This window comes from Malania oleifera, chromosome 9 (assembly GCF_029873635.1).
Source record: "Malania oleifera isolate guangnan ecotype guangnan chromosome 9, ASM2987363v1, whole genome shotgun sequence".
NCBI lineage: Eukaryota > Viridiplantae > Streptophyta > Magnoliopsida > Santalales > Ximeniaceae > Malania > Malania oleifera.
Window position 1 is genome coordinate 93,374,353 of NC_080425.1, and position 25,024 is coordinate 93,399,376.

At 35.6% G+C, this 25,024-nt stretch overlaps 2 protein-coding genes across 2 annotated transcripts; one reads left to right on the plus strand and one right to left on the minus strand.

Annotated features, from left to right (window-relative positions):
- The first annotated feature begins 7,094 nt into the window (after positions 1-7,094).
- On the plus strand, positions 7,095-18,945 carry LOC131163960 (pheophytinase, chloroplastic). Its single transcript, XM_058120824.1, has 6 exons — positions 7,095-7,391; positions 11,231-12,002; positions 14,004-14,230; positions 14,715-14,906; positions 15,021-15,177; positions 18,462-18,945. Exons 2-6 carry the CDS (start codon positions 11,247-11,249, stop codon positions 18,699-18,701), a joined length of 1,572 nt encoding a protein of 523 aa, XP_057976807.1. The 5' UTR covers positions 7,095-7,391; positions 11,231-11,246; the 3' UTR covers positions 18,702-18,945.
- A 3,997-nt stretch (positions 18,946-22,942) lies between these two features.
- On the minus strand, positions 22,943-24,702 carry LOC131163961 (serine/threonine-protein kinase-like protein At3g51990). Its single transcript, XM_058120825.1, has one exon. It carries the CDS (start codon positions 24,615-24,617, stop codon positions 23,130-23,132), a length of 1,488 nt encoding a protein of 495 aa, XP_057976808.1. The 5' UTR covers positions 24,618-24,702; the 3' UTR covers positions 22,943-23,129.
- Positions 24,703-25,024: the final 322 nt, after the last annotated feature.

Consider the following 25,024-nt stretch of genomic DNA (forward strand, 5'->3'; position numbering starts at 1 on the left):
CCCCCAAGTCCCTTCTACCCTCTGGTCATCTGCTCGTAGCCTCCTGCCCGAGCTACCTCTCCTCTCTGGTCGTTTGCTCAAACTCCCTCACCTTCCTCTGTCTCGGCTTGTAGCAAATATCCAGCTCGTTGTAAGTTGCTAACTAATGGTAGGAAAGTTCTCAAACATTTACATTTTGAAAAGGGCTTAAATTTGCTAAAACTAAAAAACTTTCTTACAGATGTACGAAGAGTGATGAGCACTTGTGGTAATTTCAAATTGCTCATCAACCTTCACCTCCTCGTCCACCTAAAACAGATTCCTATAGACACTGACTAACCAAGATCATTCATGAATCATGCATTATCACAACACTTGACCTAGGGAAAAGTTGGAAAAATGACCTGGATATTAAATAATGGAAATATTTTTGACCCTTGTCTTCCACTTCTTCTCCCCCTCTCACCGGCACAAGGCCCTCTACCACGTTCAAAACTAAATCCTCCTGATTAAATTCATGATCCTTCGAAAATGTTGAACACTAGGAAAAGCATCGCTTTGAAGGTGCAAGGTGATGGTAATAACTTGCAAGGCTGAAGAGTGTTAGTGCGACTATCATCCTGTTGATCCCATATTTTGCTTTTTAGTATTTTATTGCATTCATGAACACAGGAGGTGGAGGACAAACAGGGCTCCAACTACTGAAACCACCAAGGGCAAGCCTTTGCAATTTTTCACAATCTCCTTGCCAATGGCTCCTTTTTGGGGATCTACATTGGATGAATTCTGGAACGCCCACTGTCTGAAAAGCAACTAACAAACTTCATCTAATGGCAAGCTTAGATTGTGACCATGAACAGTTCACATGATTAGTGACACACCTTCATCCATAGGTTGTTATTTTGCGACTTTTGGTCCCTAATGTAAAGGTCTCCAAAATGCATCCCATTATTCTCTCTCTGTACTCCATACATCATCCAAAACAAGTAAAAATATTTTCCCTATTAGTTGCTTATGCAATCTTGAAGGGGAGCCTAAACACAACACTAAAGTTTTTTCTGTGTGACCTGCAGGTCACAGGTTCAAGGCATTGAACAGTCTCTTGCAAAAATATAAGGTAAAACTGCATATTATAGACCCATCATGGTCCACCCCTTCCCTAGACCCCACATGCGTGGGAGTATTGTGCATCAGGCTGTCTTGTTTTTTTTAAGTTCCTTTTGCAAGCTTACTTGAATCAAGGCATCACCAACAGAAATCTTTGGATTGATTGATTGAGAGTATTGTTTTTGTCAACTTCTTGACATCAAATGTGTCAGATACACAAACTCATGCTTTCAACTCAAAATTCTCACTTTGTTGTGATTGAAGACCCATTGAGCAAGGGTTGTCTTACCCACCCCACTCATGCCCACTACTAATATCACAATAACCCCATCAACACTATGTGTTGTGTCCGATGGCAGCAATTGAATTATTGTGTCCTTTTCAGTGTTCCTACCATAAACACTGGGTCCATACAGCAAGTAAGTTAACTCTAATCTTTTCCATGCTTGAGGCGTGCTCTTTATCAACCAAGCTGATTGTTGCAACCAAAAATTGAATGACCTTCACGATCCCTAATCACGACCACCTGAAAAGAGATAAATAAGCAAGACTTAGAGGACCCAAGGTGTATTCTGGGGGATCTCTCTGATGCCTAAGTTAGGGATAGACTTGAGAGGTTTTTTATGTAACAGTAAAGTGTGTTAGGATGAGATACCTTAGTCTCTTCTCCAAATCCCTATTTATAGTGATGGAGGTTGACCCAAGGGTGTAATGCCATTTATTGGTGAGTTTGCCAATATATATCTCAAAATCCATTTCACAGCTTGCCAATGTCCTTGACCCAGATCATACATATACCTGCTTACCATACTAACAACTTGTGAAATATCAGGTCTAGTACAAACCATTGCATACATCAGACTACCAACAACACTTGCATAAGGAACTTGTGACATATGCTTACGTTCCTCATTTGATTTAGGAGATAAAGTCACACTAAATGTGAAATGAGGAGCAAGAGGAGTGCTTACTGGTTTTGACTGCTCAGACATGCCAAAACTCTGTACTACCTTCTTCAAATACTATTTCTAAGATAAACTAACTCTTCCTCTCATTCTGTCTCTGCGAATCTCCATGCCAAGTATCTTCTTTGCTTTACCAAGATCTTTCATCTTAAACTCTTGATTTAACTGAATTTTCAACTTGTTGATTTCTTCCCTATTCTTTGAAGCTATCAACATATCATCAACATACAAGAGTAAATATATAAAAGATCCATTTTGCGGTCTACGAAAATAAACACAATGATCATGTTTATTTCTGATGTACTTCTGACCCATCATAAACTGATGAAATTGTTTGTACCACTGTCTTGGAGACTGTTTTAAACCATACAATGATTTACCCAGTTTACATACCCAATTTTCTTTTCCAACAACCTGAAATCCATCTGGCTGAGTCATATAGATTTTCTCTTCCAAATCACCATGTAAAAATGTAGTTTTTACATCGAGCTGAACTATTCAAGATCAAATTGTGCTACCAAAGCCAACAAAATTCAAATGGAAGAATATTTAACAACGGGAGAAAATACCTCATTATAATCAATGCCTTCCTTCTGTGCGTAGCCTTTAGCTACCAATCTAGCTTTGAAACGAATATTATTTGCATCTGGAAATCCTTCTTTCTTTACATAAACTCATTTGCAATCAATTGCTTTCTTACCCTTGGGCAGTTGGGCTAGTTTCCAAGTCTGATTCTGATGAAGAGACCGCATTTTTTCATCCATCGCTCTTTTCCACTTGTCTGATTCAGAGTTCCTCATTGCTTCTTTGAGAGTGGAAGGAACATTATCATCCACAACTAGAAATGCTTAGGCTACCTGCACCCTTTAACAAACCTCGCTTAGCTAATTGTTGCAAAGATTTTTCTCCTGCATGTGCTAATCGCATATGCCATAACCTGGTTGTATCTGAACCTGCATCTTTATTAGAAACAATAGTTGATGAGCCAATAACTATACTACCTTGTAAATAATATAAGTTATTTTTCTTTATTCCTTTCATCATCACCAGCGTACCTGATTTAAACTTTAAGGTTCTATCTTTCAAAGTGATAGTGAACCCTTTAGATTCTAAGGCACCCAATGAAATTAGATTCTTCTTTAGGCTTGGAACATACCTAACATCAGTCAAGGTCTTAATAGTTACATCTTGACATTTCAACTATATTGATCCTATTCCAGTAGTTTTACAAGTATTATCATTTCCCATAAAAACAACCCCACCATCTAATTCTTCAAAATTAAAAAATCATTCCCTATTGGAACACATGTGATAGGAACAACCAGAATCCAAAATCCACTCACCAAAATAATGTGACGAAGATGTTTCAACAAGAGAAAAATAGTCCATCATCATTGGCTATATTGGCATTAGAATGTACTTTGCGCTTATTCTTTTACTGTAATTTAGGATAATTTTTCTTCCAATGCCCTCTCTCATGACAAAAGGCACATTTATCTTTAGCAGGTCTCCCACGATATTTACTCATCCCATGAGATTTACTCCTCCTTCCAGGCATACGACTTTGAGAACGTCCCCTTATTGTTAGTGCTTTTGCTGCTTCTTTATGGACCCTCTGATCCTTCTTTCTGTATTCAGTACTAATCAATGCAGTACAAACAATATCATAAGTAACTTTATCTTTCCCATACAATAAAGTGGTGGTCAAATGTTCATACTCATTAGGGAGAGAATTCAGTAACAATATGACTTTATCTTTATCTTTCGCCTTTTTATCCAAATTTAACAAATCGGCCAAAATTTTATTGAAAGCATTTATGTGGTCGTTAATCGAAATACCTGGTTGATACTGGAAGCGAAACAATTTCTTTTTTAGATAGAGTCGATTTTCCAGACTCTTAGTCATAAATGTATCTTCCAATGTCTTCCACAATTTCTTTGCAGATGTCTCCCTCATAACACAATATTTCTGATTTTTAGCGAGACATAGACGAATCATACCTACCACATGCCTGACGATTGATCTTTTCCCAATCTTTGTCACCCATATCTATTGACTTATCATCCAAAGCAATATCTAGTTATTGCTGATACAAGATGTCCATCACCTCACATTGCCACATACCAAAATTATTGGTACCATCAAATTTCTTCACCTCAAACCGAGCATTAGCTATAGTCTTCGATGATAATGTCAAAACCGAAGGGGTTGGAGTTCATGTGGACAGAGTTTCTTCTACTGCTGCACTAGTTTCTATTATCTTCTATATATTCAATAGCAACCAACAAAGCAAAAGGCCTAGGATGAATAGTACGTACTAACTGTGTGTCTATTCTGTTTTATCTTATGAAATTCCACTTTGACTAGGCCAACCTCCAGGGAGCGGCTGAACCGCAATGGTCTCTAAGCACTCGCTTAGACAAGATCTTTCTTAGGCATCAAACATGGAATCAAGGATCCTAACAGAGGAATACCTCTGTATCGACACTATTCAACCTAACTCTAATACCAATTGTTGTGTCGGGCACCCCACTTGTGCCAAACACCAATACTACAACTATTGTTATTGAATATATAAGAAGTTAAAGTAATGTAGAAACGAATAATAAAATAGTAAAAAGAACAAGATAAGAAATTAACGAGGTTTGGTATAGAATTACCTATGTCTTTGAGCGCCGACGATCAATCTACTTCTTGACAAAGTACAACTTTGAGGTGTGTTTTATAAATGGAGAGTTAAACTCTTTATATAACTTTAACCTTAAGTCCAAAAAATACTTCTCTCCAATGTAGGACAAATAATACAAAAAATTCAAAACAACTTTTTATATTAATGTGAAACTATTCTACCAATGTGGGACAAAAAAAACAACACCTTCCTTGTCGTGGAATTTTGGACTAGAATTGCTTCTACGACATTTCTTCTTCTTTTTTTGTGGGTAAAAGTTATGTCATGTCTCAAAAGATTTCTCCTTTACTTGTGTATGTGTATGTGTATGTTTTTATTTTTATTTTTATTTTTATTTTTACGTAGCACCTTTACAATGGGGACAAAAACATGTTAGTGTGTGTGGCTAAAACATCACACTACTTGTTTAGTGAGAAATAGGCCACAATAGATAAATCTTAATGTGCACAATCCATAGCATGAATGCTTATAAATATTTAGATTTTAAGAACTTATAAATAGAATTGCATATTTGTTCTCAATCAAATCCGTTGGTCATGAATGCTAAATTACGCCCTCGAGGATAATATGCTGACACACTTAGTTCCAAGTTCGATGTATACTTTACTATCTTTTATCTTGTTTAACTTTTTAAAACAATAAAAGAAAATGACATATAAATAAAGAGGAGGAATAAATAAAAATTAAAAGTAGGAAGGGAGAAACGATGTTAACTGTATATTTGTTTATGGATTCGTATATATATATATAAGAGATAGAAAGAAGGGAATGAATAAAGAAAAGTAAAAGGAGAAAATAAATATAGGGAGTGGGAGAAGCAAAATTATTTATTTGTAACTTTATAAATTCATGACTTTTGTGAAATAGTTTCGGCAAAGTAGAGGAAAAATGTCTTTTTAAATGATAAATTAGGGTTTAGTGCAATATCATCACCTCGAATTTAAGCGTTTGGGTACTTAAAAGCATAAGATGGAATTTCTAAGTCACCAAGTGTTAGGACAATAGGGTGTTATGAGAATAACTTGAAAAAGAATTTAGTAATTTCGGAGCGTGAATAATGATTGTACTTAAGGTGATATTTGTCACCCTTGAATGAATTTTTTTTTTTATAAGAAAAATGATTAAAATATGTTCAAAAAATTTACACAGGGCTAGCTCTGCCTTTAGGCAGTTGAGGCGCACGCCTAGGGCCGCAAAAATTTTGGAGCCCCTAAATTTTTTTTTAATATAATAATATAGTTTTTGGGCTCCAAAATTTTTTTTAATTAAATAATATTAAAATTATTTATTATGCTCTATTCCCATAATTGACTTCCCAACTAACAAATAAATGAAATTATATTTAAAAATGTAAAATAAATACAATTTAAATCTTTTTTTTTTTTCAAGTCTTATTGACTTCCCAACTAACAATTTTATTATATTTCTAATTATCTATTACTCTCATCTCTTTTTCTCTTAGTCTCTTTAAAAATTTTTTTTCATCTCTCACACTCTCTCACTCTCATCTCTTGGTCTCTCTATGATTTTTACTCCGGCTCTTGTATTCATCATCTTTGGGCTTCCGATCTTCTGATCTTCGGGCTTCCGAAACAAACTATTATTTTTATAGATTTATTAAATTTATTTTTATTTGTTTACATAATTTGTCAATTCATAGTTAGTGTTAATTTTGAAATTTAATTATGTCAACGAGAAAATATGAATCCAGATATGAAAAATGAAGAAAAAAAAAATTAGTGTCATCTCAAATCATTTGCCTAGGGCCTCATATTGTGAAGAGCCGGCCCTCAATTTACATACATGTCCAATGACTAGTAATGAAAGGAAATCCCTCCTATGTTAGTTTAGATTTCTTAATTGTCCAAAATATTCACATAACTATTTTCACATAAATTGGAGGGAAAATAATTCATATAACCGATCCACTTAGTGGGACTAAGGCTTGATTTTGTTGTTGTTGTTATTGTTATTTCTTCAATTATTTCTTTAAATTAAAAATACAATTTTTGAGAGTGTTGTCCATGGCTAAGATCTTTAATTTTAATAGCTGAAGGAGCTTAATTATGTTTTCCTATTTTTCATTTTATTTTCATATATTATTTTGCCATTTTTTTTCTTATTTTGTTATACATTATTTTTTAATTTTGTTTATAAGAAAAGTAATCTATTTTATCAAAATATCTCTTTCATTGAATATTAATTATATATTTTCTTCTATCAATAATAATAATAATAACAAAAATATAATCATACTTTTTCTCAAATTTTAAAAAAATCATTAACTTATTAGAAATTCAAGGAAAAAGAAGTGATATAGCTGAAGCTGTAATATAGTAAAAGCTTTGAAATCTCAAGAGAAATATTTTTAGCGCTTTTGAATAAATTTTTGGTCAAATTTTAAATAAAATTTTTAGAAGAATTTGTATGTTTTTGGTAAAGTGTTCTTTTGTATTTCTAATAATAATTATATAAAAAATATTTAAACCAAAATGAATTTTAATTGGTTTCTTTTTCCTGGCTTTCAAAGGAAGAAGAAGCGTCTAAGCAACTGAAAATCTCTCTCTCTCTCTCTCTCTCTCTCTCTCTCTCTTAGCTTTGAGTTCGAACAGAAGCCGAAGTATCCGACGATTCTCTCTGCAAATTATAGGTAAAAAGGATCTCAAAAACGGGTTTCGTTTTCATTTTGGAAATGCCTTCTCGTTCTTCTATTCCTGTGCCTCTTGTCACGTATATTTTGTTCAGTTGATATTTTCCTGGAGAGGAACTCCATATGTGCTGTTAGTCTATTTTCTGTATTGGGTTTTTACTGGTTCTTTTCATGTTTCAATTACTTTTGATTGAGCGAACATTTTCTAAGGAGGTCTGCTTCTGTCAATCTTGTCCCTCTCGTTTTGTTCTGTTTGATTGCTGACTTGATGTTTCAGAAGAAATAAGTTGAATTGTCGAATGTGATGATGTTTATTACGTGGGAATTGAGAAGCAAAATGTGCACCTAAAGTGTGGCTAATTTGTCTAACTTCAATTGGGTTGCAGAAAGAGTTAAATAAAAAATTAATGGAATTTTTTTTTTTTGCTTTGCTTTTCCCTTGTTCTCTCCAATCAAACATGCTGGTGTTAGATTTTTTGCGAAACCGATTCTGCCTAAAGCACACCAAACAGCAGGAAACTTCTGGATCATTTATAATGCTTTTAGTTGATTGTTCTTTATGCTTAGAAGAAAAGAAAAAAGCAATGTGATGTTGCTTTCTCTTAGCCTCACTATTTTAAAGCTAATCATATCCCTCCTTGTGAGTGGGAAAAAAGTTTCTTGATGGGAAACTTGAATTGCTTTGAAGACATTCTTCTAGTTTTTCTTCCATTGTTTGGGTAAAGATTCTTTGATATCTCTTGAAGCACTCTCATTTGTCTACTTGTTTCTCCTAAATTCCTCTAGGGTGAGAAAAGGATATGGTTTATGTGTGGCTTGATTATAAGAATGCTTTGATATCTACATTGTTTGTTCATTTCAAACACAGGTGGAGCTAAATGGTTCTCCATGGGGGCAATCTCTCCCAATGAGATCTCTTCCAAAAATAAATAAATAATTGTGGCTTGGTCAGAAAATAGAATGGACAAAGCCACCACATATTTGCAAGCGCTTGCACACAAAGTATCATATCATGTATCATTAGATATTTAGATCCTATAGTTTCTTCTCTTTTTTGCCTCATGGAGGTTGGATCTTATTTAACATTTTTAAATTTACAAAAGTAGAGGAAAATCTGCTATAAAAAAATAGAAGAAAATGAGATTAGGGAAGCTGAGTAAATTGAAATAAAAAGAAAACAAAACCATATAGAGTTGGGGAAGCAGTGTTATCTGTCAATGGCTTCCTGAACCCATTAATTTTGTGGGAAAATTTCTTCAAAGCCAGAAGAAAATAAATTTTAGAGTGACTAACCGAGGCTTAAACCCAGGTTATCACCCCAAATTTAAGGGCTTGAGTACTTGCAGATATATGATTGAATCTCCAAGCCACCAACTCGCTTTTGGATATCCATCCTCTTGCTGCTCTGTGAGAGATACAGGATTCTCCAATACTGTTTTTTTTTTTTTTTTTTTTAAGGTCTGTAAAATTGCTTGAGTAATGGGATGCACTTATTCCCAGCTGTTATTTCCTGATTGATTCTAAGGGGCACAGAAGAAAGGCTGGCTAATGTTGCTTTTTATTGTCCTCAGTATTTGAAATCTAATTATAATTCCTCCTCGTAAGTGGAATAAAGTTACTTGTTGGAAACTTTAATTTGTTTTGAAGACATGCTTCTATTTTTTGGTAAAGATTCTTTGATATCTTGCAAGGCTCTCCCCTTTGTCAATTTGTTTCTCCCAGACTCCTCTAGAGTGATTAAATAATATAGTTTAATGTGTGGCTTAAATATCAAAACGCCTTGGTTAGAAAATAGAATGGACGAAACTGCCACACGTTTGAATGCCCTTGTGCAGTGTCCCAGATCATGTATTATTGGTTGTTGGATCCTATAGTTTTTCCTCTCCATTTTGCCTCACGGATGTTTTATCTGATTTAAATTTTTTAAGTTGCAAAAAAGTAAAGGGAAAATGAGATGCAGAAAAGAGGAGTAAATAGAAATAAAAGAAAGCGAAATGGTCAAGAGTTGGAGAAACACTGTTAAATGGCTTCATGAATTCATTAGTTTTGTGGGACATTTTCTTCAAGACTAGAATAAGAAATTTTGGAGTAGCTAACCAGGGGCTTACTCCAAGGCGATGACTTGAAATGTAAGTGCTTGGGTACTTACAAGTATATGAACAAATCTTCAAGCTATTAATTCCCTTGCGGATATGGAATGTTCTTTCCCTGTTGTTGAGCTCACCTGTGACACCATGTCTATATCTAGGTTTTCTCTTATGACTCATTTGATTTGGTGGAATAACTATTCATTGGAAGATGGAATATAGTTTAAATTTTGGGAATCAAGGGATTAGTTACTCCTTATACATTCCTAATTATTTCATTTGACATGTAATAAGAAAGGAATAAACATCCCCATAATGAAATTTGGGAATAGTTATTCCTTGTCTTTTCCTTATTATGGACTCATGAAATGTTTCACATTGTTATTTGCTTTATAATAACAACATTTTGCTTGTTTAAATAATTGTAATTAACCTACTAAAACTAATCTATTCCTTGGAATAAGCATTATGCAAACCAAAAGTAGCCTTACTACTTAATGTGGATTGTTGTAATTGTCTTTCTACTTAAATTGTTTATTACAAAAAGTGGAAAAAAACCTTATTGATGAGTAAATGAATGTTAATATATCATGCTATAAAATTGTTTGGCTCATTAAAAATGAGGTCCTGGATCTGTTACTTTATTCAGATTAATTCGACTCCATTCTTGCATTGAAGTTTTGTTAATCAAACAACTCATGAATCAATCTTCCCTTTTCACTGTTGAAATATGTACAGTAACATGGTGGTGCTGAGTCGCATGCACATCCACAATTTGAACAACATAACTTGTTTAAGATGTTCATGGTTAGAGAAGTTAATGCGTTTAAAATTCCAAACAATATTTTGATTTTGAACTATTATTTACCAAAACATGTATATTTTTAATAGTTTGGCCTTTTGATTTCAAACTCCTATTTCCCATTAAATATAAATTAAAAATATGGACAATAAAATACACTGTAAGATTTTATTTCAGAGATATTAAAAAGGGGCTTCCACCTATTGCTGTCTGTCTATGTAGTTAGCTTTCCAAGGCTATATTTGTTTTAGATTTGCTTCTGGAACAAATGGAATTACTTTTGTGGCATCAATTCTGTCTACCCATGTGCCAACCCAAACTAGATGAACCATGTGCACTATTAACAACTTTAATATAACTAAGCTATTTTTTCTTTGCAACACAATGAAGGAATTTCTAGAAGCGTACCTAGATGATACCAAGGGTTTTGTTAGACAGTTATACTGGACTGATGACTGTACATTTCTTCTAGATTACTTCGTGTTTGTTGTCATATATATTTTGTTGACAAAGTTAATATTCTTCTCAGATAATTTTGTAGATGCTATTTGATCTCTCCATTTTTTTGTTGATTTTTTACCGGTTCTTTTACTGTTCCTAGTACTTTGGTCTCCTGCAATAAATTTTGCTGCTCAGACCATTTTATAGTGAGTTCATTTTCTGTCAGTTTTATCCTTTAAACTCCAGTTCACTGCTTGATTAGATGTTGGAAAAGAAAGAAATTGAATTTTTGAATCTTATGATTTCTATTACATGGGATTGCAAAATCTCTTCTTAGGTGGGCCTAATTTAGCTTAGTTGTATTGGGCTTCGGTCCTTTGGAACCCAAAAAATGCCAGAAAAAAAATTAATTGAATTTTTTTTCCTTTGCTTTTCCTGAGTTTTCTCTCCGACCAATTATGCTACTGATAGATAATTACTAATTCTTTTACTTTGGCTGCGTATTACAGAACGTGGCTTCTTGGTATGGAACTTACATCATACCATTCTGCACCATGCTGTCATGTTGTAAATATAAGGAGGAAATTGGTTAGTAAAAGCTTGAGGTCACAATGGTCAAAGCTCTCTGCTGCCAGAAAATATGGAGTTGTATGTGCAAGAATGGATACAAAACGGGGACACTTGAGGTTTTCTAATAGACATAGTTTTGGCCCAAGAAACTTCAGTTATCTGGAAGCTTCTATATCATTTAATGCTTTTGGAGGCTTTTGGAACGTTGATTCAAGGGTCTTGAGGAGAGCCTATGATAATTATGTAATTGATGGGGAAGAGGATGCAAGAAATATATCAGAAAGGGGTAAATCAGTAACGAAGGTTTTGATTCCTAGTTTGCCAGATGAAATCAATGGTGATTGTGGTGCTCCTGGAAGTAGTTGCTTTTGGGAATGGAAGCCTAAACTCAATGTGCATTATGCAAAATCAGGGTCCGAAAATGTTAGTTCCCCCCCGATGCTCTTTCTTCCTGGTTTTGGTGTTGGTACCTTCCATTATGAGAAGCAATTGAAAGACCTAGGCCGCGATTACAGAGTGTGGGCTATGGATTTTCTTGGGCAGGGCATGTCATTGCCATTTGAAGATCCTACTCCTCAGTTTAAAGAAGGGTTTGGTACTGACAGGGAGGAGTTAATGTGGGGCTTTGGAGATGAAACTGAACCCTGGGCAAATGAGCTTGTTTACTCCACTGATTTGTGGCAGGACCAAGTCTGCGCTTTCATAGAAGAGGTACCCAAATAATTGCCTCTTTTCTGAATTGCACTTTTTTCTTTTTTTACACCGGTAGAAAATAAAAAATTCTATCCTGTCTTGAAAGAAAATTTTTACTTCCTCTCTTTTTTCTCATGTGTATGTGTGCATAAAATACATGTCCCATGCTATAAGCTGCCTGGACATGTTGGATGCCAGAGGTGCTTCTATCATGTGCTGGTGGCTGTCAAGAAGCTATCAGGTGCCAGTGGTTGGCTCAACTGCCCCCATGAGTTGCACCAGTTGGTTACCTGTTGCGTGGTTTACAAGGTGCCTTGTCAAGCCGAAGTTCGGATATGAAGCTCCCCAATTGGTCAAAGTCAAAAGTTTGTATCTGAGTTGAAGTCAAAATAGTGCTAGGCCCAGCTGCACAAGGCTTAAATGGCCTAAACTGAATGATGTTTACCTTAATCAGGCTAAAACCCAAATTTGCGTGTTCAATTAATAGCTTTGGGTCTATTTGAACTAGATGCAAGTGATTAGCATACTTTTGGGTGAGGTCCAAATTAACAAAGCCCAATTCAAGATTGACTAAAGCCTAGCTCAGCAAACAAATTCAGGGCCATGATTGCCAAAATTTGATTAAGCCTTGGAAACTTCCTAAATTATTAATATCTCACGTCACTCTTTAAAATAAAGGCATCATCTGTCATTTGGGGGGCCTTGGGGCTTTGGACAACTGTGGGAGTAGCAAAAAGGTACCTCAAAGCTCTGTAGAAACATTAACTCTCTAACCATGAGATACCTTTTTAAGCAAGCTCAAAAGCTATACAAAATTTATGTGATAATTCTCTTTCTACTCTCTCTCTGGTGGGAAATTTCAAACAAAAGCAGTCAAGCATGCTAATTAGCTAAATTCAAGTGTCGTCCCCTTCAAGAAATTCAAACACAAATTCGATTTACTACACTTTTCTGAAGCTTCAAATTAATTTGGTTCATCCTGATGCAAGCACAACTTGTGGGTATACCATTGAGGCTTACCAAGTCCAAACCTACATAGCAATCAAATTGGAGGATTTCTTATTGTAAGAACTTATTTTAAAGTTAATAAAATTGCTGTTATGTTTTTGGATCTTTTTGAGTCCCCAACAACAGCACATTCAGTAGCAGCATTCAACATTTTTTTTGGAAGAAGGTAAGAGAATAAATTAGCTCAGGCGGGAGAAATACAATGGAGAAGAAAGAGAAAAGAGCAGCCAGCCTGAAAATGAGAACAATAGAAAAGAAAGAAAATATTACAATTGAAAAAAGAGTAAAGAAACACAGGCTAAATGATTTTCAGAATCTGTTTTTACCCGAGATGTAGCCTTAATATCTCCCAGAACTTTGAAGGCAGTCTCTTCCAAATGGAAAGGACTATTCTCAAACACTACCTTGTTTCTTACTTTCATGAGCCTATTAATTCCATTATCCCAATCTGCTAGAGAATTGCTGAGCTTCATCTCTGAAGTGGTTCTTTTGTAAAAACTCTTGAGAAAAAGAACATTTAAAGTGCACTTATTATATATGTGGTTTTCTGCTAACCCGATGTCCACCCTGCCTCATATTTTGACCAAAGTAGTATTTCCTGCCAACCATTGTGAATCTTTGCAATTACTGTACAAATCAGTCTAGAAATTATTTTTGGTGATTATCAACTGCAAACAAACACCTTTTCATTCAGAACTCTATCCTTGTTATGTTTGCCTTCTACCACTTTCAAGGTAAGGCTTTAACATTTTTGTAATCTATTTCCAGTATTTTTTTTTTCTTTTTTGGGGGAAGGTGGGATGGGGGGATCAAGTTGCCTGCTTTTGGAAATGTCCTTGCTATCATCTTGCAGGGGCCATCAATGAAGTATAGTGGAGGATAAGGTTGTTTCATCTACACTGGTGTTGAGATATGTAATTTTTAAAATTGTGTAAATGTTCTAGAATTAGAGAAGAGGGTGGACGATTTAGTAAGTAAAAAGTAATCCTACATTGGTTATATTTGTTTCAGGTTATTGGTGAACCAGTTTATGTTGTGGGAAATTCTTTAGGAGGATTTGTTGCACTATATTTTGCGGCATGCAACCCTCATTTGGTGAAGGGTATCACATTGCTCAATGCAACACCTTTCTGGGGATTTCTTCCTAATCCTATGAGATCTCCAAGGCTAGCAAGTTTGTTTCCATGGGCTGGCACATTTCCTCTGCCTACTAGTGTGAGAAAGCTCACAGAACTGGTGTAAGTTTACATTACATTGGTTATTAGACTGTAGTTCCTTGTTACCTGTAACCCCATTTCTTAAAGTCAGCATATATGCCTGTACATTTTTAACCTGAAAGGATAATATTTCCTTCTGGTGTCTGCTAAGAAGTCACATTAAGGCTTTTATCTTGGAAAAAAAAGATGAGATTCTTTGTATTTTATCCATTATGAGAATTGAACTATTAGGACAAGTGATCCTGTTAGGAGCTTCTTCCTTTTTGTGAATCTGGCATTCCTATTTCTTAAGGTCACATTATACATTCTTTGATAATCCACATAAGTCTTTTAACTTGAAAAGGAAATGACAAAAACTTGTTTATTTCTTGTCCATGATCCATTATGAGAATTGAATCTTTAGGAATACTTTAGGAGTTCCATTTCCTGAGGAAGAAGGTATTGCGCTGCCTCTGTTCTGGAACCAGTGTTGAATCCCTGGAACTTCTATGTTTATGTTAATCAGTTGGCAGAAAATAAGTGATCCTCGAAGTATTGGGGAGGTGCTTAGGCAAGTTTATGCAGATCATTCAACAAAGGTTGACAAAGTGTTTTCTCGTATACTTGAAACAACCCAACACCCAGCTGCTGCTGCATCATTTGCCTCAATTATGTTTGCTCCTCAAGGACAATTGTCCTTTAGGGAAGCCTTATCTAGGTAAGTAATGCAGAAGCTTAAACAGCTAACCTCAAACTGTATATGTACTATATATGCCCTATATTTGTTGTTTCAGGTTGAGTAATTCCAGCTCATATGTATTTTGATTTTCAGGTGTCAAATGAACAATGTACCAATCTGTCTCATGTATGGGAAGGAAGACCCTTGGGTGAAGCCTGTTTGGGGTCATCAGGTGAAACAACAGCTACCTGAAGTTCCATATTATGAGATCAGCCCTGCTGGGCATTGCCCCCATGATGAAGTTCCTGAGGTATGCATCTTGTTGCCTGTTAACTTAGAAGTGCATTTTATAGCAATTCTGGAGCAGTTGCGGGATGGGTTGGTCCCTGTACTTCATGCCTTCACTCAAATTAGTGCTAAAAATAAATTTGAGATGTTGATCTTGAGCATCACTAAGAGAACTCTGAAGATACTGCACAACAATATAAATTGAGGGACTTAGTGTATTGGTTATTTGGTTTATTGCAGTGTGTGAGAGATGCTCAACGCATTTTATAAAGAAGTATTTCAGAAAGAAATGATGAATTTGGTGAAGATTTATTCTTTTGTTTTTGTAGAAGACAAGAAATCTTAAAAATAAGAATAATACCTACTTCAGATTATCATATCAGTAGCTGCATTAGAGAGATGATAAAAATCAGTGACCTAACCAGCAATGGATGGGTACATGCCAGTGTCACAGAAATTGATGAGGTACCGTGGAAGACATTTTTTAGGGTGAAGCAGAACCTCGTGTTCCTTCACATGCAAGGGATTCATAAATTTTGTTGATGGGAAAAATGACAGGATTAGGGGGAAAATCAGACATCCAATTGCTTGTGACAGGCAAGCATTTTAATTGAGATTACATTGATGTCAATAAGGATACGTTTGATGGAGTAATGGCCAATGTTAGGACTATAGATGGAGAGTTTAAGGAATTTCATATCACAATTGGTGTACATCAAGACTGTTTTGAGTCCTTATATTTTTGCTTTAGTGAGGTATAAAGTTACTAGGAATATCTAAAATGATATTTCTCGATGTATGTTTGCATGTGATATTGTCTTGATTTATGAAACTAGAAGGTGGAGTAGAATATAAGTTCGAACTTGGAATTGTGGAGAGAAGCTTTAGAATCTCAAGGTTGTAATAGAATTAAGACAACACATAAATGTAATTTTAGTCATTTCAGGAGGGGTATTGGAGAAAATTTTAGAAATATGAAACTTGATAATCAAGAAATTCTTGCACTGTAAGCTTTCACTACTTAAGATTTATTATGCAAGATGAAGGGACAAATAAAGAGGACGGAATACAGAGTTAAAGGCAAAATGGAAGTGATTTGTGAAAGTGTCATTGCGAGTACCATTAAAATTAAAAGAAAAGTAGGATAGTTGTAGGACCTGTTATATTGAACCGATCAAAATGTTGAGTAAATTAGAAGTAACATATCTAAAAAGGAAGAGTTTCTTAAAGATAATGCAAGGTGGATGAGTTGGTAATTTAAGAGTCTAATGTGTTGTTTTCACTTCGTTTCGTTTTGTTATGTTTCGCATTTATCTGTTTGTAGCTTGTTTTGTTGGAACCACGGTTTTCCTCCACCATAAGTGAGGGGTTTTCTAATAAAGAAAGGAGGTGCTGCCCTCTTTTTTTACCCCCCCCCCCCCCCCACCAAAAAAAAGAACAAAAAAAAGGAAAAAAGAAAAAAAGGTGGATGAGTTGGTATAAGTCTAATAGATAGTTAATAAATAAACACATTTGTAGTAAGCTAAGTGTAACAGTCTTGGACCCAACTCCGGTGAGGTATTGTCTAATTTGGCCCACTAGTCTCACAGATTTGTCCTATAAAAGACGCTTCACATAGTTGGAGTCTAGAGTCTCCAGACCACCCTTATAAACCTAATATCTTCCTAATTCACATCCGATGTAGCTTACACCTTTGTGCAGGATCCACTCACATGACAGTACCCCCAAGGTAGCTCTGATACCAAATGTAATAGTCCTGGACCCAACTGCCGGTGAGGTATTGTCCGCTTTGGACCATCGATCTCACGGATTTGTCCTATACAAGGTGTCTCACATAGTTGGAGTCCAACCCATCCTTACAGGCCCAAAATCTTTCTAATAGACATCCAATGTGGGACCGTGACACTAAGCATAACACCTAGATAAGTAAATATGGCCTGGGCACTTGCATCGTGAGCTAAATAATGCACCAAAAAGATCTAGTTAACTTCAATGGCAATAGGGGTGAGGGTAGGTAGACACATAATAATTTTCACAAAGATGGTGAGCAATGATTTGACAATCCAACTTTTGGGGGATACTGCTATAGATCATGTGGGATGGCAATAAAGGACTCACAACCAGTCCCACCTAATGGAACTTGATGCTTGGTGGTGGTGGTTGTTGAGGAGTGCATCACTATTCCCTTTCTTAGGTTTCTGTTCTTTATTCAAATGTTGGATGTCTGTGGAGATTGAGTAGCACTTAAACTACCTCTCTCTCTCGATTCCTAGGTCCCTTGCTTTGAGGTTTTTTTTTTTTTTTTTTTTTAAATTAAATTTACTATTGTAAAAGCAAAAAAAAAAAAAAAAATCTTGGTAAGAAATGTTAAATTTGAATGCCTTAATGGTTTTTCTTTTTTCAAACTTATTTTTTGTGGTTGAATAATCCAATAGTTCAAGAGAAATTATAAATTAGCTCTTGTAACTACTAAGAAATTTTGTTTTAGTCCCTATACTTTTGATGAGTATACTTAAGTACTTGAACATTATTTCATGCATTTACATTTGTCATCCTAATTAAATATAACAATGTTAGTGAATCTCACTCACATGTATAAAATGTTGAATTAGTATTATACATTCAATTACTATTAGTTGTTGGGGCCTAGCCTAAGGAAAAAAAAAGGATCAAGAAGTTTTAGTCATGAAGCGATTGCTTCTCATTATGGCTTTAAGTGTGTAGTTTGCAAAGAATAATTCAAAAAATTATATATACTTTTCTTTTCATAACTAGTTATATCCTTTGGGTCATAAGAGAGAAGGGCTTTCCCTTAATTCTTATCCTTTAATTCATAAATACCAATGAACTGTTATAATGACAATTCTAATCAAATAAAATTAATATGTACAAGTTCTTATGTAGTTATTTGTGCTAATTAAAAGTACAGGGGCTAAAATAGATTTCAATTACTCGTGTCACGACTAACTTATAATTTCCCTCAGTATTTAGATACTCGAGTATAATAATATGAGTGGAGATACATAATCAGGCTTTAAAAGTTGCCCGGTAATGGCTGATTAAAAGTTGCATTAGTCGACTGTTGCTTTATGTGTCCCTTGGAAGACAGTTTTTGCTGCGTTCTATAGTAAGGGCGGAAGAATCTCAGAAAGTATATGATTGCTTAAATCAGTATTTACAGTCATGTGTAAGTGTGAGTAATGTTAACAAAGTTGAGTGTGCTGCAAAAGAAGTAATTTCTTTGTACTAGTGACCCCTGTTCTTTGTTATGGAAACGCTGTTACATTTGAACTCACTTTTATACAGGTAGTGAATTATTTACTACGTGGGTGGATTCGAAACCTAGAGTCCCAGGGATCTGTTGGATTGCCTCTGCTTGAGGAACCAGAAAGTTTGCAGTATGGCATATCCAGGGACTTGGAATTTTCCAGGGAAGGAATGAGAAAATTGGTGAGGGTACAGTTCATGGGAACCAGTTATTCGCTTTGGAACCAGATAGGCTCCTACATTAAATCTCGATTTAGGGGTTTGAAAGTCAAATCTTAATTGCCTTTGCTCAAGACATGTTGTATATTTTGTAGTGTGTCATGTGTCTGATCTATTCATGTGCTGAAAGAAAATAATAATAGTAAATCAAATCAGTCTCTGTATTCAGTATTTGTATTGCAAATTCAAGTTTTCAGATTTTTTAGGTGTTGGCATTTACACAACGAATTACCCTTGAAAATCTGTTGGTTTATGTGTAGAAAATTTATCCATTGAGCATTGATGCAGTCTTTACCCTGTTACTTGAGAAAGCTTGACCTTGGTATTTTGAAAATGGGATCCATCCAAAACACCTGAGGGGCAGAATATATTTGCTGTGAAGGAGGAAACTTTTCCTGTGAATGAGTAAACTAGTCGAGGTAGGAGTGGCGTAGGAGTGGCAAAACGGGTCATGGATTGGGTTTGGGCTGGTTATAAACATGTTAGTATCAAATAGTTTTGGATTTGGGTTGATTCATTTTATTAACGGGTGAACAAATAAATTCAAATTCGTTGGGTTATTAAATAGGTCATAAATGGGTACCTATAAGCACCCGGTTAAAAATATAATTTAGTCTCCTCTCAAATTCAAATCCGATCTAAATAAGTGGGTAACAAATCACGATTTTGGTATTGACCCTTTTTGTCACCCTAGGTTCAGATTACTGATGAGGAGGGAGATATTGAAGAATTTTTAAAATCGAAAAATAAAAAATAAAATTTAGGGAAGCCATGAATGAATTATTTTATAAGACTACAAAAATGTAAAGCAGACAGGAATGCTTCAACATATATGGATGGTGAGGTTGTATGAGCAATGGATTGTGAAGTGAATTTGATTGGGCAAAAAAATAAAAAATGCATTCTTGTGAGAAGTTGGAGATAGGAAGGAATAATTTGGTGACTGTAAGAAAAAGTTGGTGTAAAAAGTTACTGTGAGCCTCCCATGTAAGATGCTTCTAACTTAAAACTAGTTTTCTTTCTTCTTTTGTAATGCTAGCTCTTGCACGATACACGTCCTCCACAATTTTATGAAAAGTTATAGGGACATATTGAGGATGTTAAAAATGGGACCAAGAAAACAGAATCTATTTTCTAATAATAGTGTAGTTATAGGGACATTTTGGAAATATCATAATATATATGAATAGTTATAGAGAATTTTTTGAAATTTTTATCGATGCTTATAGGGATAAATTTGGAATGTTAAAAAATAGACCAAAAAGAAGGAATTCCCTTTCTAATAATTCCCTTTAAGATCATGTCACGTACGTAGTGGCAAAACCTATAAAAATCTCATTTTACGAAATGTCTATTTCTAAGAACAAAATGAAATATAATGGGAAATGTAATAAAATTGATAGAGATAATTCATAATATAATTTTTTAAAAATTTCATTTTTGAGAAATGTTTATGTAATTCCTTCAAACATGGAATAGGATAAAATTAGAGATTTCCAAAATGAAATTTGAAGTAATAATTTCTTATTTGTTTTATGTTATGCATTCATTAACAAAAAAAAAAAAAAAATGCAGCATCGCTTGCTTCATGATAACAGCACATCATCATTTTGTAAGATATCAAATACTTATGTTATGATGGCTTATTCTTAAAAAGTAAATAGTGTATGAACCAAATGTAATCTTAAAAAAAATCAAAATTTTATATATATATATGCCCAAAGTTCCCACATGCAACTTCTTGTTGCCAAAGGCTGGGAAGGGGATTGAGTGGCTTTTGACATTTCACTAGCTTTGGTAAAACAAGTACATGTACTTACCTCCTATATGATCATCCATCTCCCCTTATCAAAGCCAACAATTTCTTTTCATGATTCACAATTTTCTCTATGAAACAACTATAAGAAGACACAATAATGAATGGATCCAGGCCCAAAAACAAAGTCACATATAACATGGGTCCATTCAAGATGGTCAAAAAAAGAAGGGGAAAAAAAAAGTGTCCACTCTTGTGGTAAGGACCAATGGGCTGCACACGTTAGAAAAATAGGTAAAATTTTGCAATTAATCCTTGGAATTTCACTCAACCATACTTCATATTTTTGGTATTTTGATTTCGACATTCAACTCCTTGAACTCGTAACTAAATTGCAATATCATTCCTTGTTCGTCGATATCAGTAATCAAGTTCAAATTAACATTATTTTGTAGCTTTGAGCAAGAAAAAGAGAATAATATTAATTTATAAGATCCTAACCATAAATTGATCTAATGAGTTCTATGACTAAAAAGGGTCACATTACAATTTGGTTATACATGCGTGTGTGTGTGTTTGTGTGTATTATGAGCTGTAAGCTTTGAAATGGTGAGGAGAATATATGTCATGGCTTACTGCTGTCTGCTAAAGAAGACACCATCTCATCTTTTTGCAGTCTCAAACCAATCACAGGCCCAGTTTCTCCATGCCTTTGATAATTGAAGCCAACTTGCCTCTACTGAAGACTCTGTTTGGCTGCAACGATATTTCCAATTAAATGGAGCCCTCGCATCTGTGTGGTCCATTTCTTGGAAGCAAACAGAAATTTCCAGAAGTTCTGCAGAAATTCCCTAATAAGCAAACAGACAAATCTGTGTTTCTGTTATTTTTCAAGAATTAACACACCCAAGAGTTCAAATGCCCAATGGTGTCCATGACTTCATGTTGCCCTTGTTTAATAATAATAATAATAAGAAGAAGAAGAAGAAGATGATGATGAAGGTACTGAAATTGTTCCCAATTAACTATACTTTTAAACTTGTTCCACCATAACAACTTGTTCAATCACTCATGGTAGACTCATGCCAAGGCATCTGCACTCAATTTGTCAAGGAGAGAGCCAAGTTGCCAACTTGCAACACAGGCCGCAGCCAAAGTGCACAATACACACTATTTTTCCAATGTTCAACACTTGCATCATGTTTGTGGTTTGCAAATAGAATAAAAATTTGAATGGAAAAAATAACAAAATCAAGTAATAAATTCGATTCCATTCCACTCGATTCCACTGTACCAAACATGTAGTAACAGTAGATAAACACAACTCACCCCCACACCCTCATATAATTACACATATAGTGATAACCCCCCCACCCAAAAAAAACAAAAGCTGGGTTTGATTGGGTGATGCTTTGTTACAAAACAAACTGCGGATACTATCAGATAAAAACTGTCTTCAGTTATACAAGGAAACACCAACAGCGCATATGACACAAAATAGATTAATACATAGCTGATCCTGAACGGATGCACATTTTTCCTAAACAAATTCAGCAGGAAAGTACAAAAACAGAACTGACAAGGGAAACAAACAAGAGTTAGTATTTAGGTGTATAAATAAATTACTTTCAGTGAACTAGGTAGGGCTCACGACAACCATTGGTTACCAAACTCTCTGATTTTAAATCCCCAAAATGCCAAATGGCCACCATTTAACCCTGTCAGATAGTCTTAAACAGTTTTTGATATGGATCTGTGAAGCCAATGGTGAGAACCGAACAAAGAAGATAAAATCAAATTCAAAGGTAAAAGGGGCCTATTTTGACAAGTAATTGCTCCATCAAATTTGTCATGACCAACAAAGATCAACTCCAAAGGTAAAAGGAACCCCAAACATGATCTATCAAGCAGTTGTTCTGTCTCCGTCAGATTTGTCATGACCAACAAAGATCAACTCTAAAGGTAAAACAGACCCAGATCTGTGAATTGCCAGCTATTCCAGCTGGTATAAACAGAGCAAAAATGGGCACATTTCAAGCAAGACCAGTGTGACCAAAATTCTAAAGTGAATGTTCGGATGAAATGTTTTGGAGATGTTGGATGTTGGATGTTCCTGAAAATTCATAGAAACAAATTCATAATTGCGTAAGTCAGAAAAGTTCAACTATTTGGGAGTAATAAAATTAGCGTGTGAAGTCAGAAGAGTTCATTAGTTTCCTTTAGTCCGCTAGAAAAATTTCTTCTATGGGGGAAAAAAAAGAGAGAATAACTACAGTAGTGTAGCTATTCTTGAAATAATAAAAACAAGACTTGACGAAGTATGCAACTTGTGGCTTCACAATAGAAATAGTAATACCAATGTAAAATAATAGGATCAACGTCTGCTTTAAATAAAATTATGGAGGGAGTGAATCATATTACACGCAATTGAATAATTCTTAAGCAGCTTAATGCAAAGCATCATGCACCATGTTCGTCATACATTAGCTTTGAACAATAAATCTAAAAGAAGGGGGGGGGGGGGGTGGTGGAAAGAAAGAACAAGTTATAAAAGGGACAGCATTTATGTGCCCTTGATTTAAATATATAACAGATTCAACAATACATTAACGTTGTAATGAACACAAATCAACAAATAAATGAACCACAAACTAATCTCCAACAATGAAATTTGCAAGCAAGAGAAGCTTACAGCCTTGAACTTTGCTTCATTATCGAGCCAACAAGACAAATCACACACAATCAGCTGCATGAGCACTAAAATCTAAACGCATGTCATCTCTTCTCAAAAACAATTCTGAACATTCTCCAACTGATTGGTTTTGCCCGCAGCGAAATACATTGTCCTTATCATCACCACAAGCCAAAGACTGAGTTCTTCCTCTCCTAACAAATCTTCTATTTCCAAATCTTAAACTAGAACTGTGATTCACCAATTTTGATCCAGGCTCAACCCCATCACCATCTCCCATAAATTCAGAGTTCCTATCAGTTCCAGCGATGAGATCCATCAGATTGCTCCTGAAACCCAGATCAGAGTAAACTCTTCTTGAATTTCTCAATGGCCTATCAAAATTATCATCTGCGGCATCTAAATTCCCTCCTTCAAGACCCTTCTGCCTCAGATTCAAATTTGCATTCCCGAACTCAACTGGGCATCCAACATTCTCTACCATCAAGCATGGATTGCTAAAACCATTCCATGTATGCGGAGGAACCATTTTACTCAAGCCAGTAAGACAATCAACAATCTCCTTCATTGAAGGCCTTCGCTCTCTACAAGACCTCACACACTTGGCGGCGATTACAGCTAATTGCTTCCTTAGAGAAGGATCTCTCAGAGGCAATATTCTTGGATCGTATATGCTTAAAAGCTTCCCTTTCCTTATAAGGGGAACAGCCCAATCCACAATGGAAGGGGGCGAATGAGCAACATCAAATGCTTTCCTACCACTAATGATCTCCAACAAAAGAATCCCAAAACTAAACACATCAGTTTTAGTACTCAAATTATCTGGGGTCACATAACAGGGATCGAGGTACCCGATTGTACCTGCCGGCGGTGTCGACCGGAGCCGGAAATCGTCGACGTGGCACCGGAGTGCTAGCCCGAAATCGCCCAACCGAGCATTGAAGTTCCGGTCGATCAACACGTTCGCAGACTTGATGTCTCTGTGAATCACCGGTGGGGTCAACGAGTGGAGGGTTTCGATGGCTTTTGCAGTCTGCAGAGCCAACCGGATTCTTCGTCCCCAACTGGGCGGTCGAGAACTGGAATGAAGAACATCGTAAAGGGTGCCGTTGCTCATGAACTCCACCACCAAAAGCCGGTCTTTGGAACCATTGGTGAAACCCACCAAATTGACGAGTCTGGGGCTGTGGAGTTTGGACAAAATGTCGATCTCGTTCTCTACTTCGCTGGCGATTTCTGGGGCGGAAGAGGCGTCGCGAAGAGCGGCGGCGCGACCGCGAGAGGGCTTCTTGACGGCAACAAGGCGGCCGCTGCGGAGGACGGCTTTGTACACGCAGCCGTGGCTGCCTTTTCCGAGGAGCTTCTGGTCGGAGAAGCCATTGGTGGCGGCTTCGAGGTCGCTGTATTCGAAGTGCTGGATCTTGATGGCTTTTTCTGCCTTGTCGGGTGTGGGTCTGGAAGATGGGGTTTGGGAATTGGAGGTGGAAATGGCAGATTCAGCTCTGCAGGAGAGGTATCCCATCAACATAACAGAGGAAGAAGAAGAAGAAGAAGAAGGACAGCGGTCTGCAGAAGTAGGTGGTGGGTGGAATAATGAGCAGAGAGAGAGACGGAGGAAATGGTCCTTATAGGTCATGCCATGTATATTGGCATTTCTTCCTTTCTTTTTTTTGGATAAAAGAATTTTACTTAGATAGTGAAATGTTATTTTTTATGATGAGGAACTTTTCATAATCAAATTTCAAGAATTCAATTTGTAATTTGCAAAACTTATTTTGATCAACACAGGGAAAAGAGAATTGAATATTTTTAAAACTTTTTTTTTTACTTAGATTTTTGAGATTTCAAATTTTGTTTTTTATTAATTATTAAGTTTTTTTTAAAAAAAAACTTGATCATTTTAATACAAAATTTCTTATAAATATGTGAAAAAAT

What these genes read in the sequence shown, in the direction of transcription:
- LOC131163960 (XM_058120824.1), top strand. Translation starts at nt 11,247, where the DNA reads ATGGAACTTACATCATACCATTCTGCACCATGCTGTCATGTTGTAAAT. An exon ending in AGAAAGCTCACAGAACTGGT is followed by an intron (nt 14,231 to 14,714) that starts GTAAGTTTACAT and finishes TATGTTAATCAG; the next exon opens with TTGGCAGAAAATAAGTGATC. An exon ending in TTTAGGGAAGCCTTATCTAG is followed by an intron (nt 14,907 to 15,020) that starts GTAAGTAATGCA and finishes TTTGATTTTCAG; the next exon opens with GTGTCAAATGAACAATGTAC.
- LOC131163961 (XM_058120825.1), bottom strand. Translation starts at nt 24,617, where the DNA reads ATGTTGATGGGATACCTCTCCTGCAGAGCTGAATCTGCCATTTCCACC.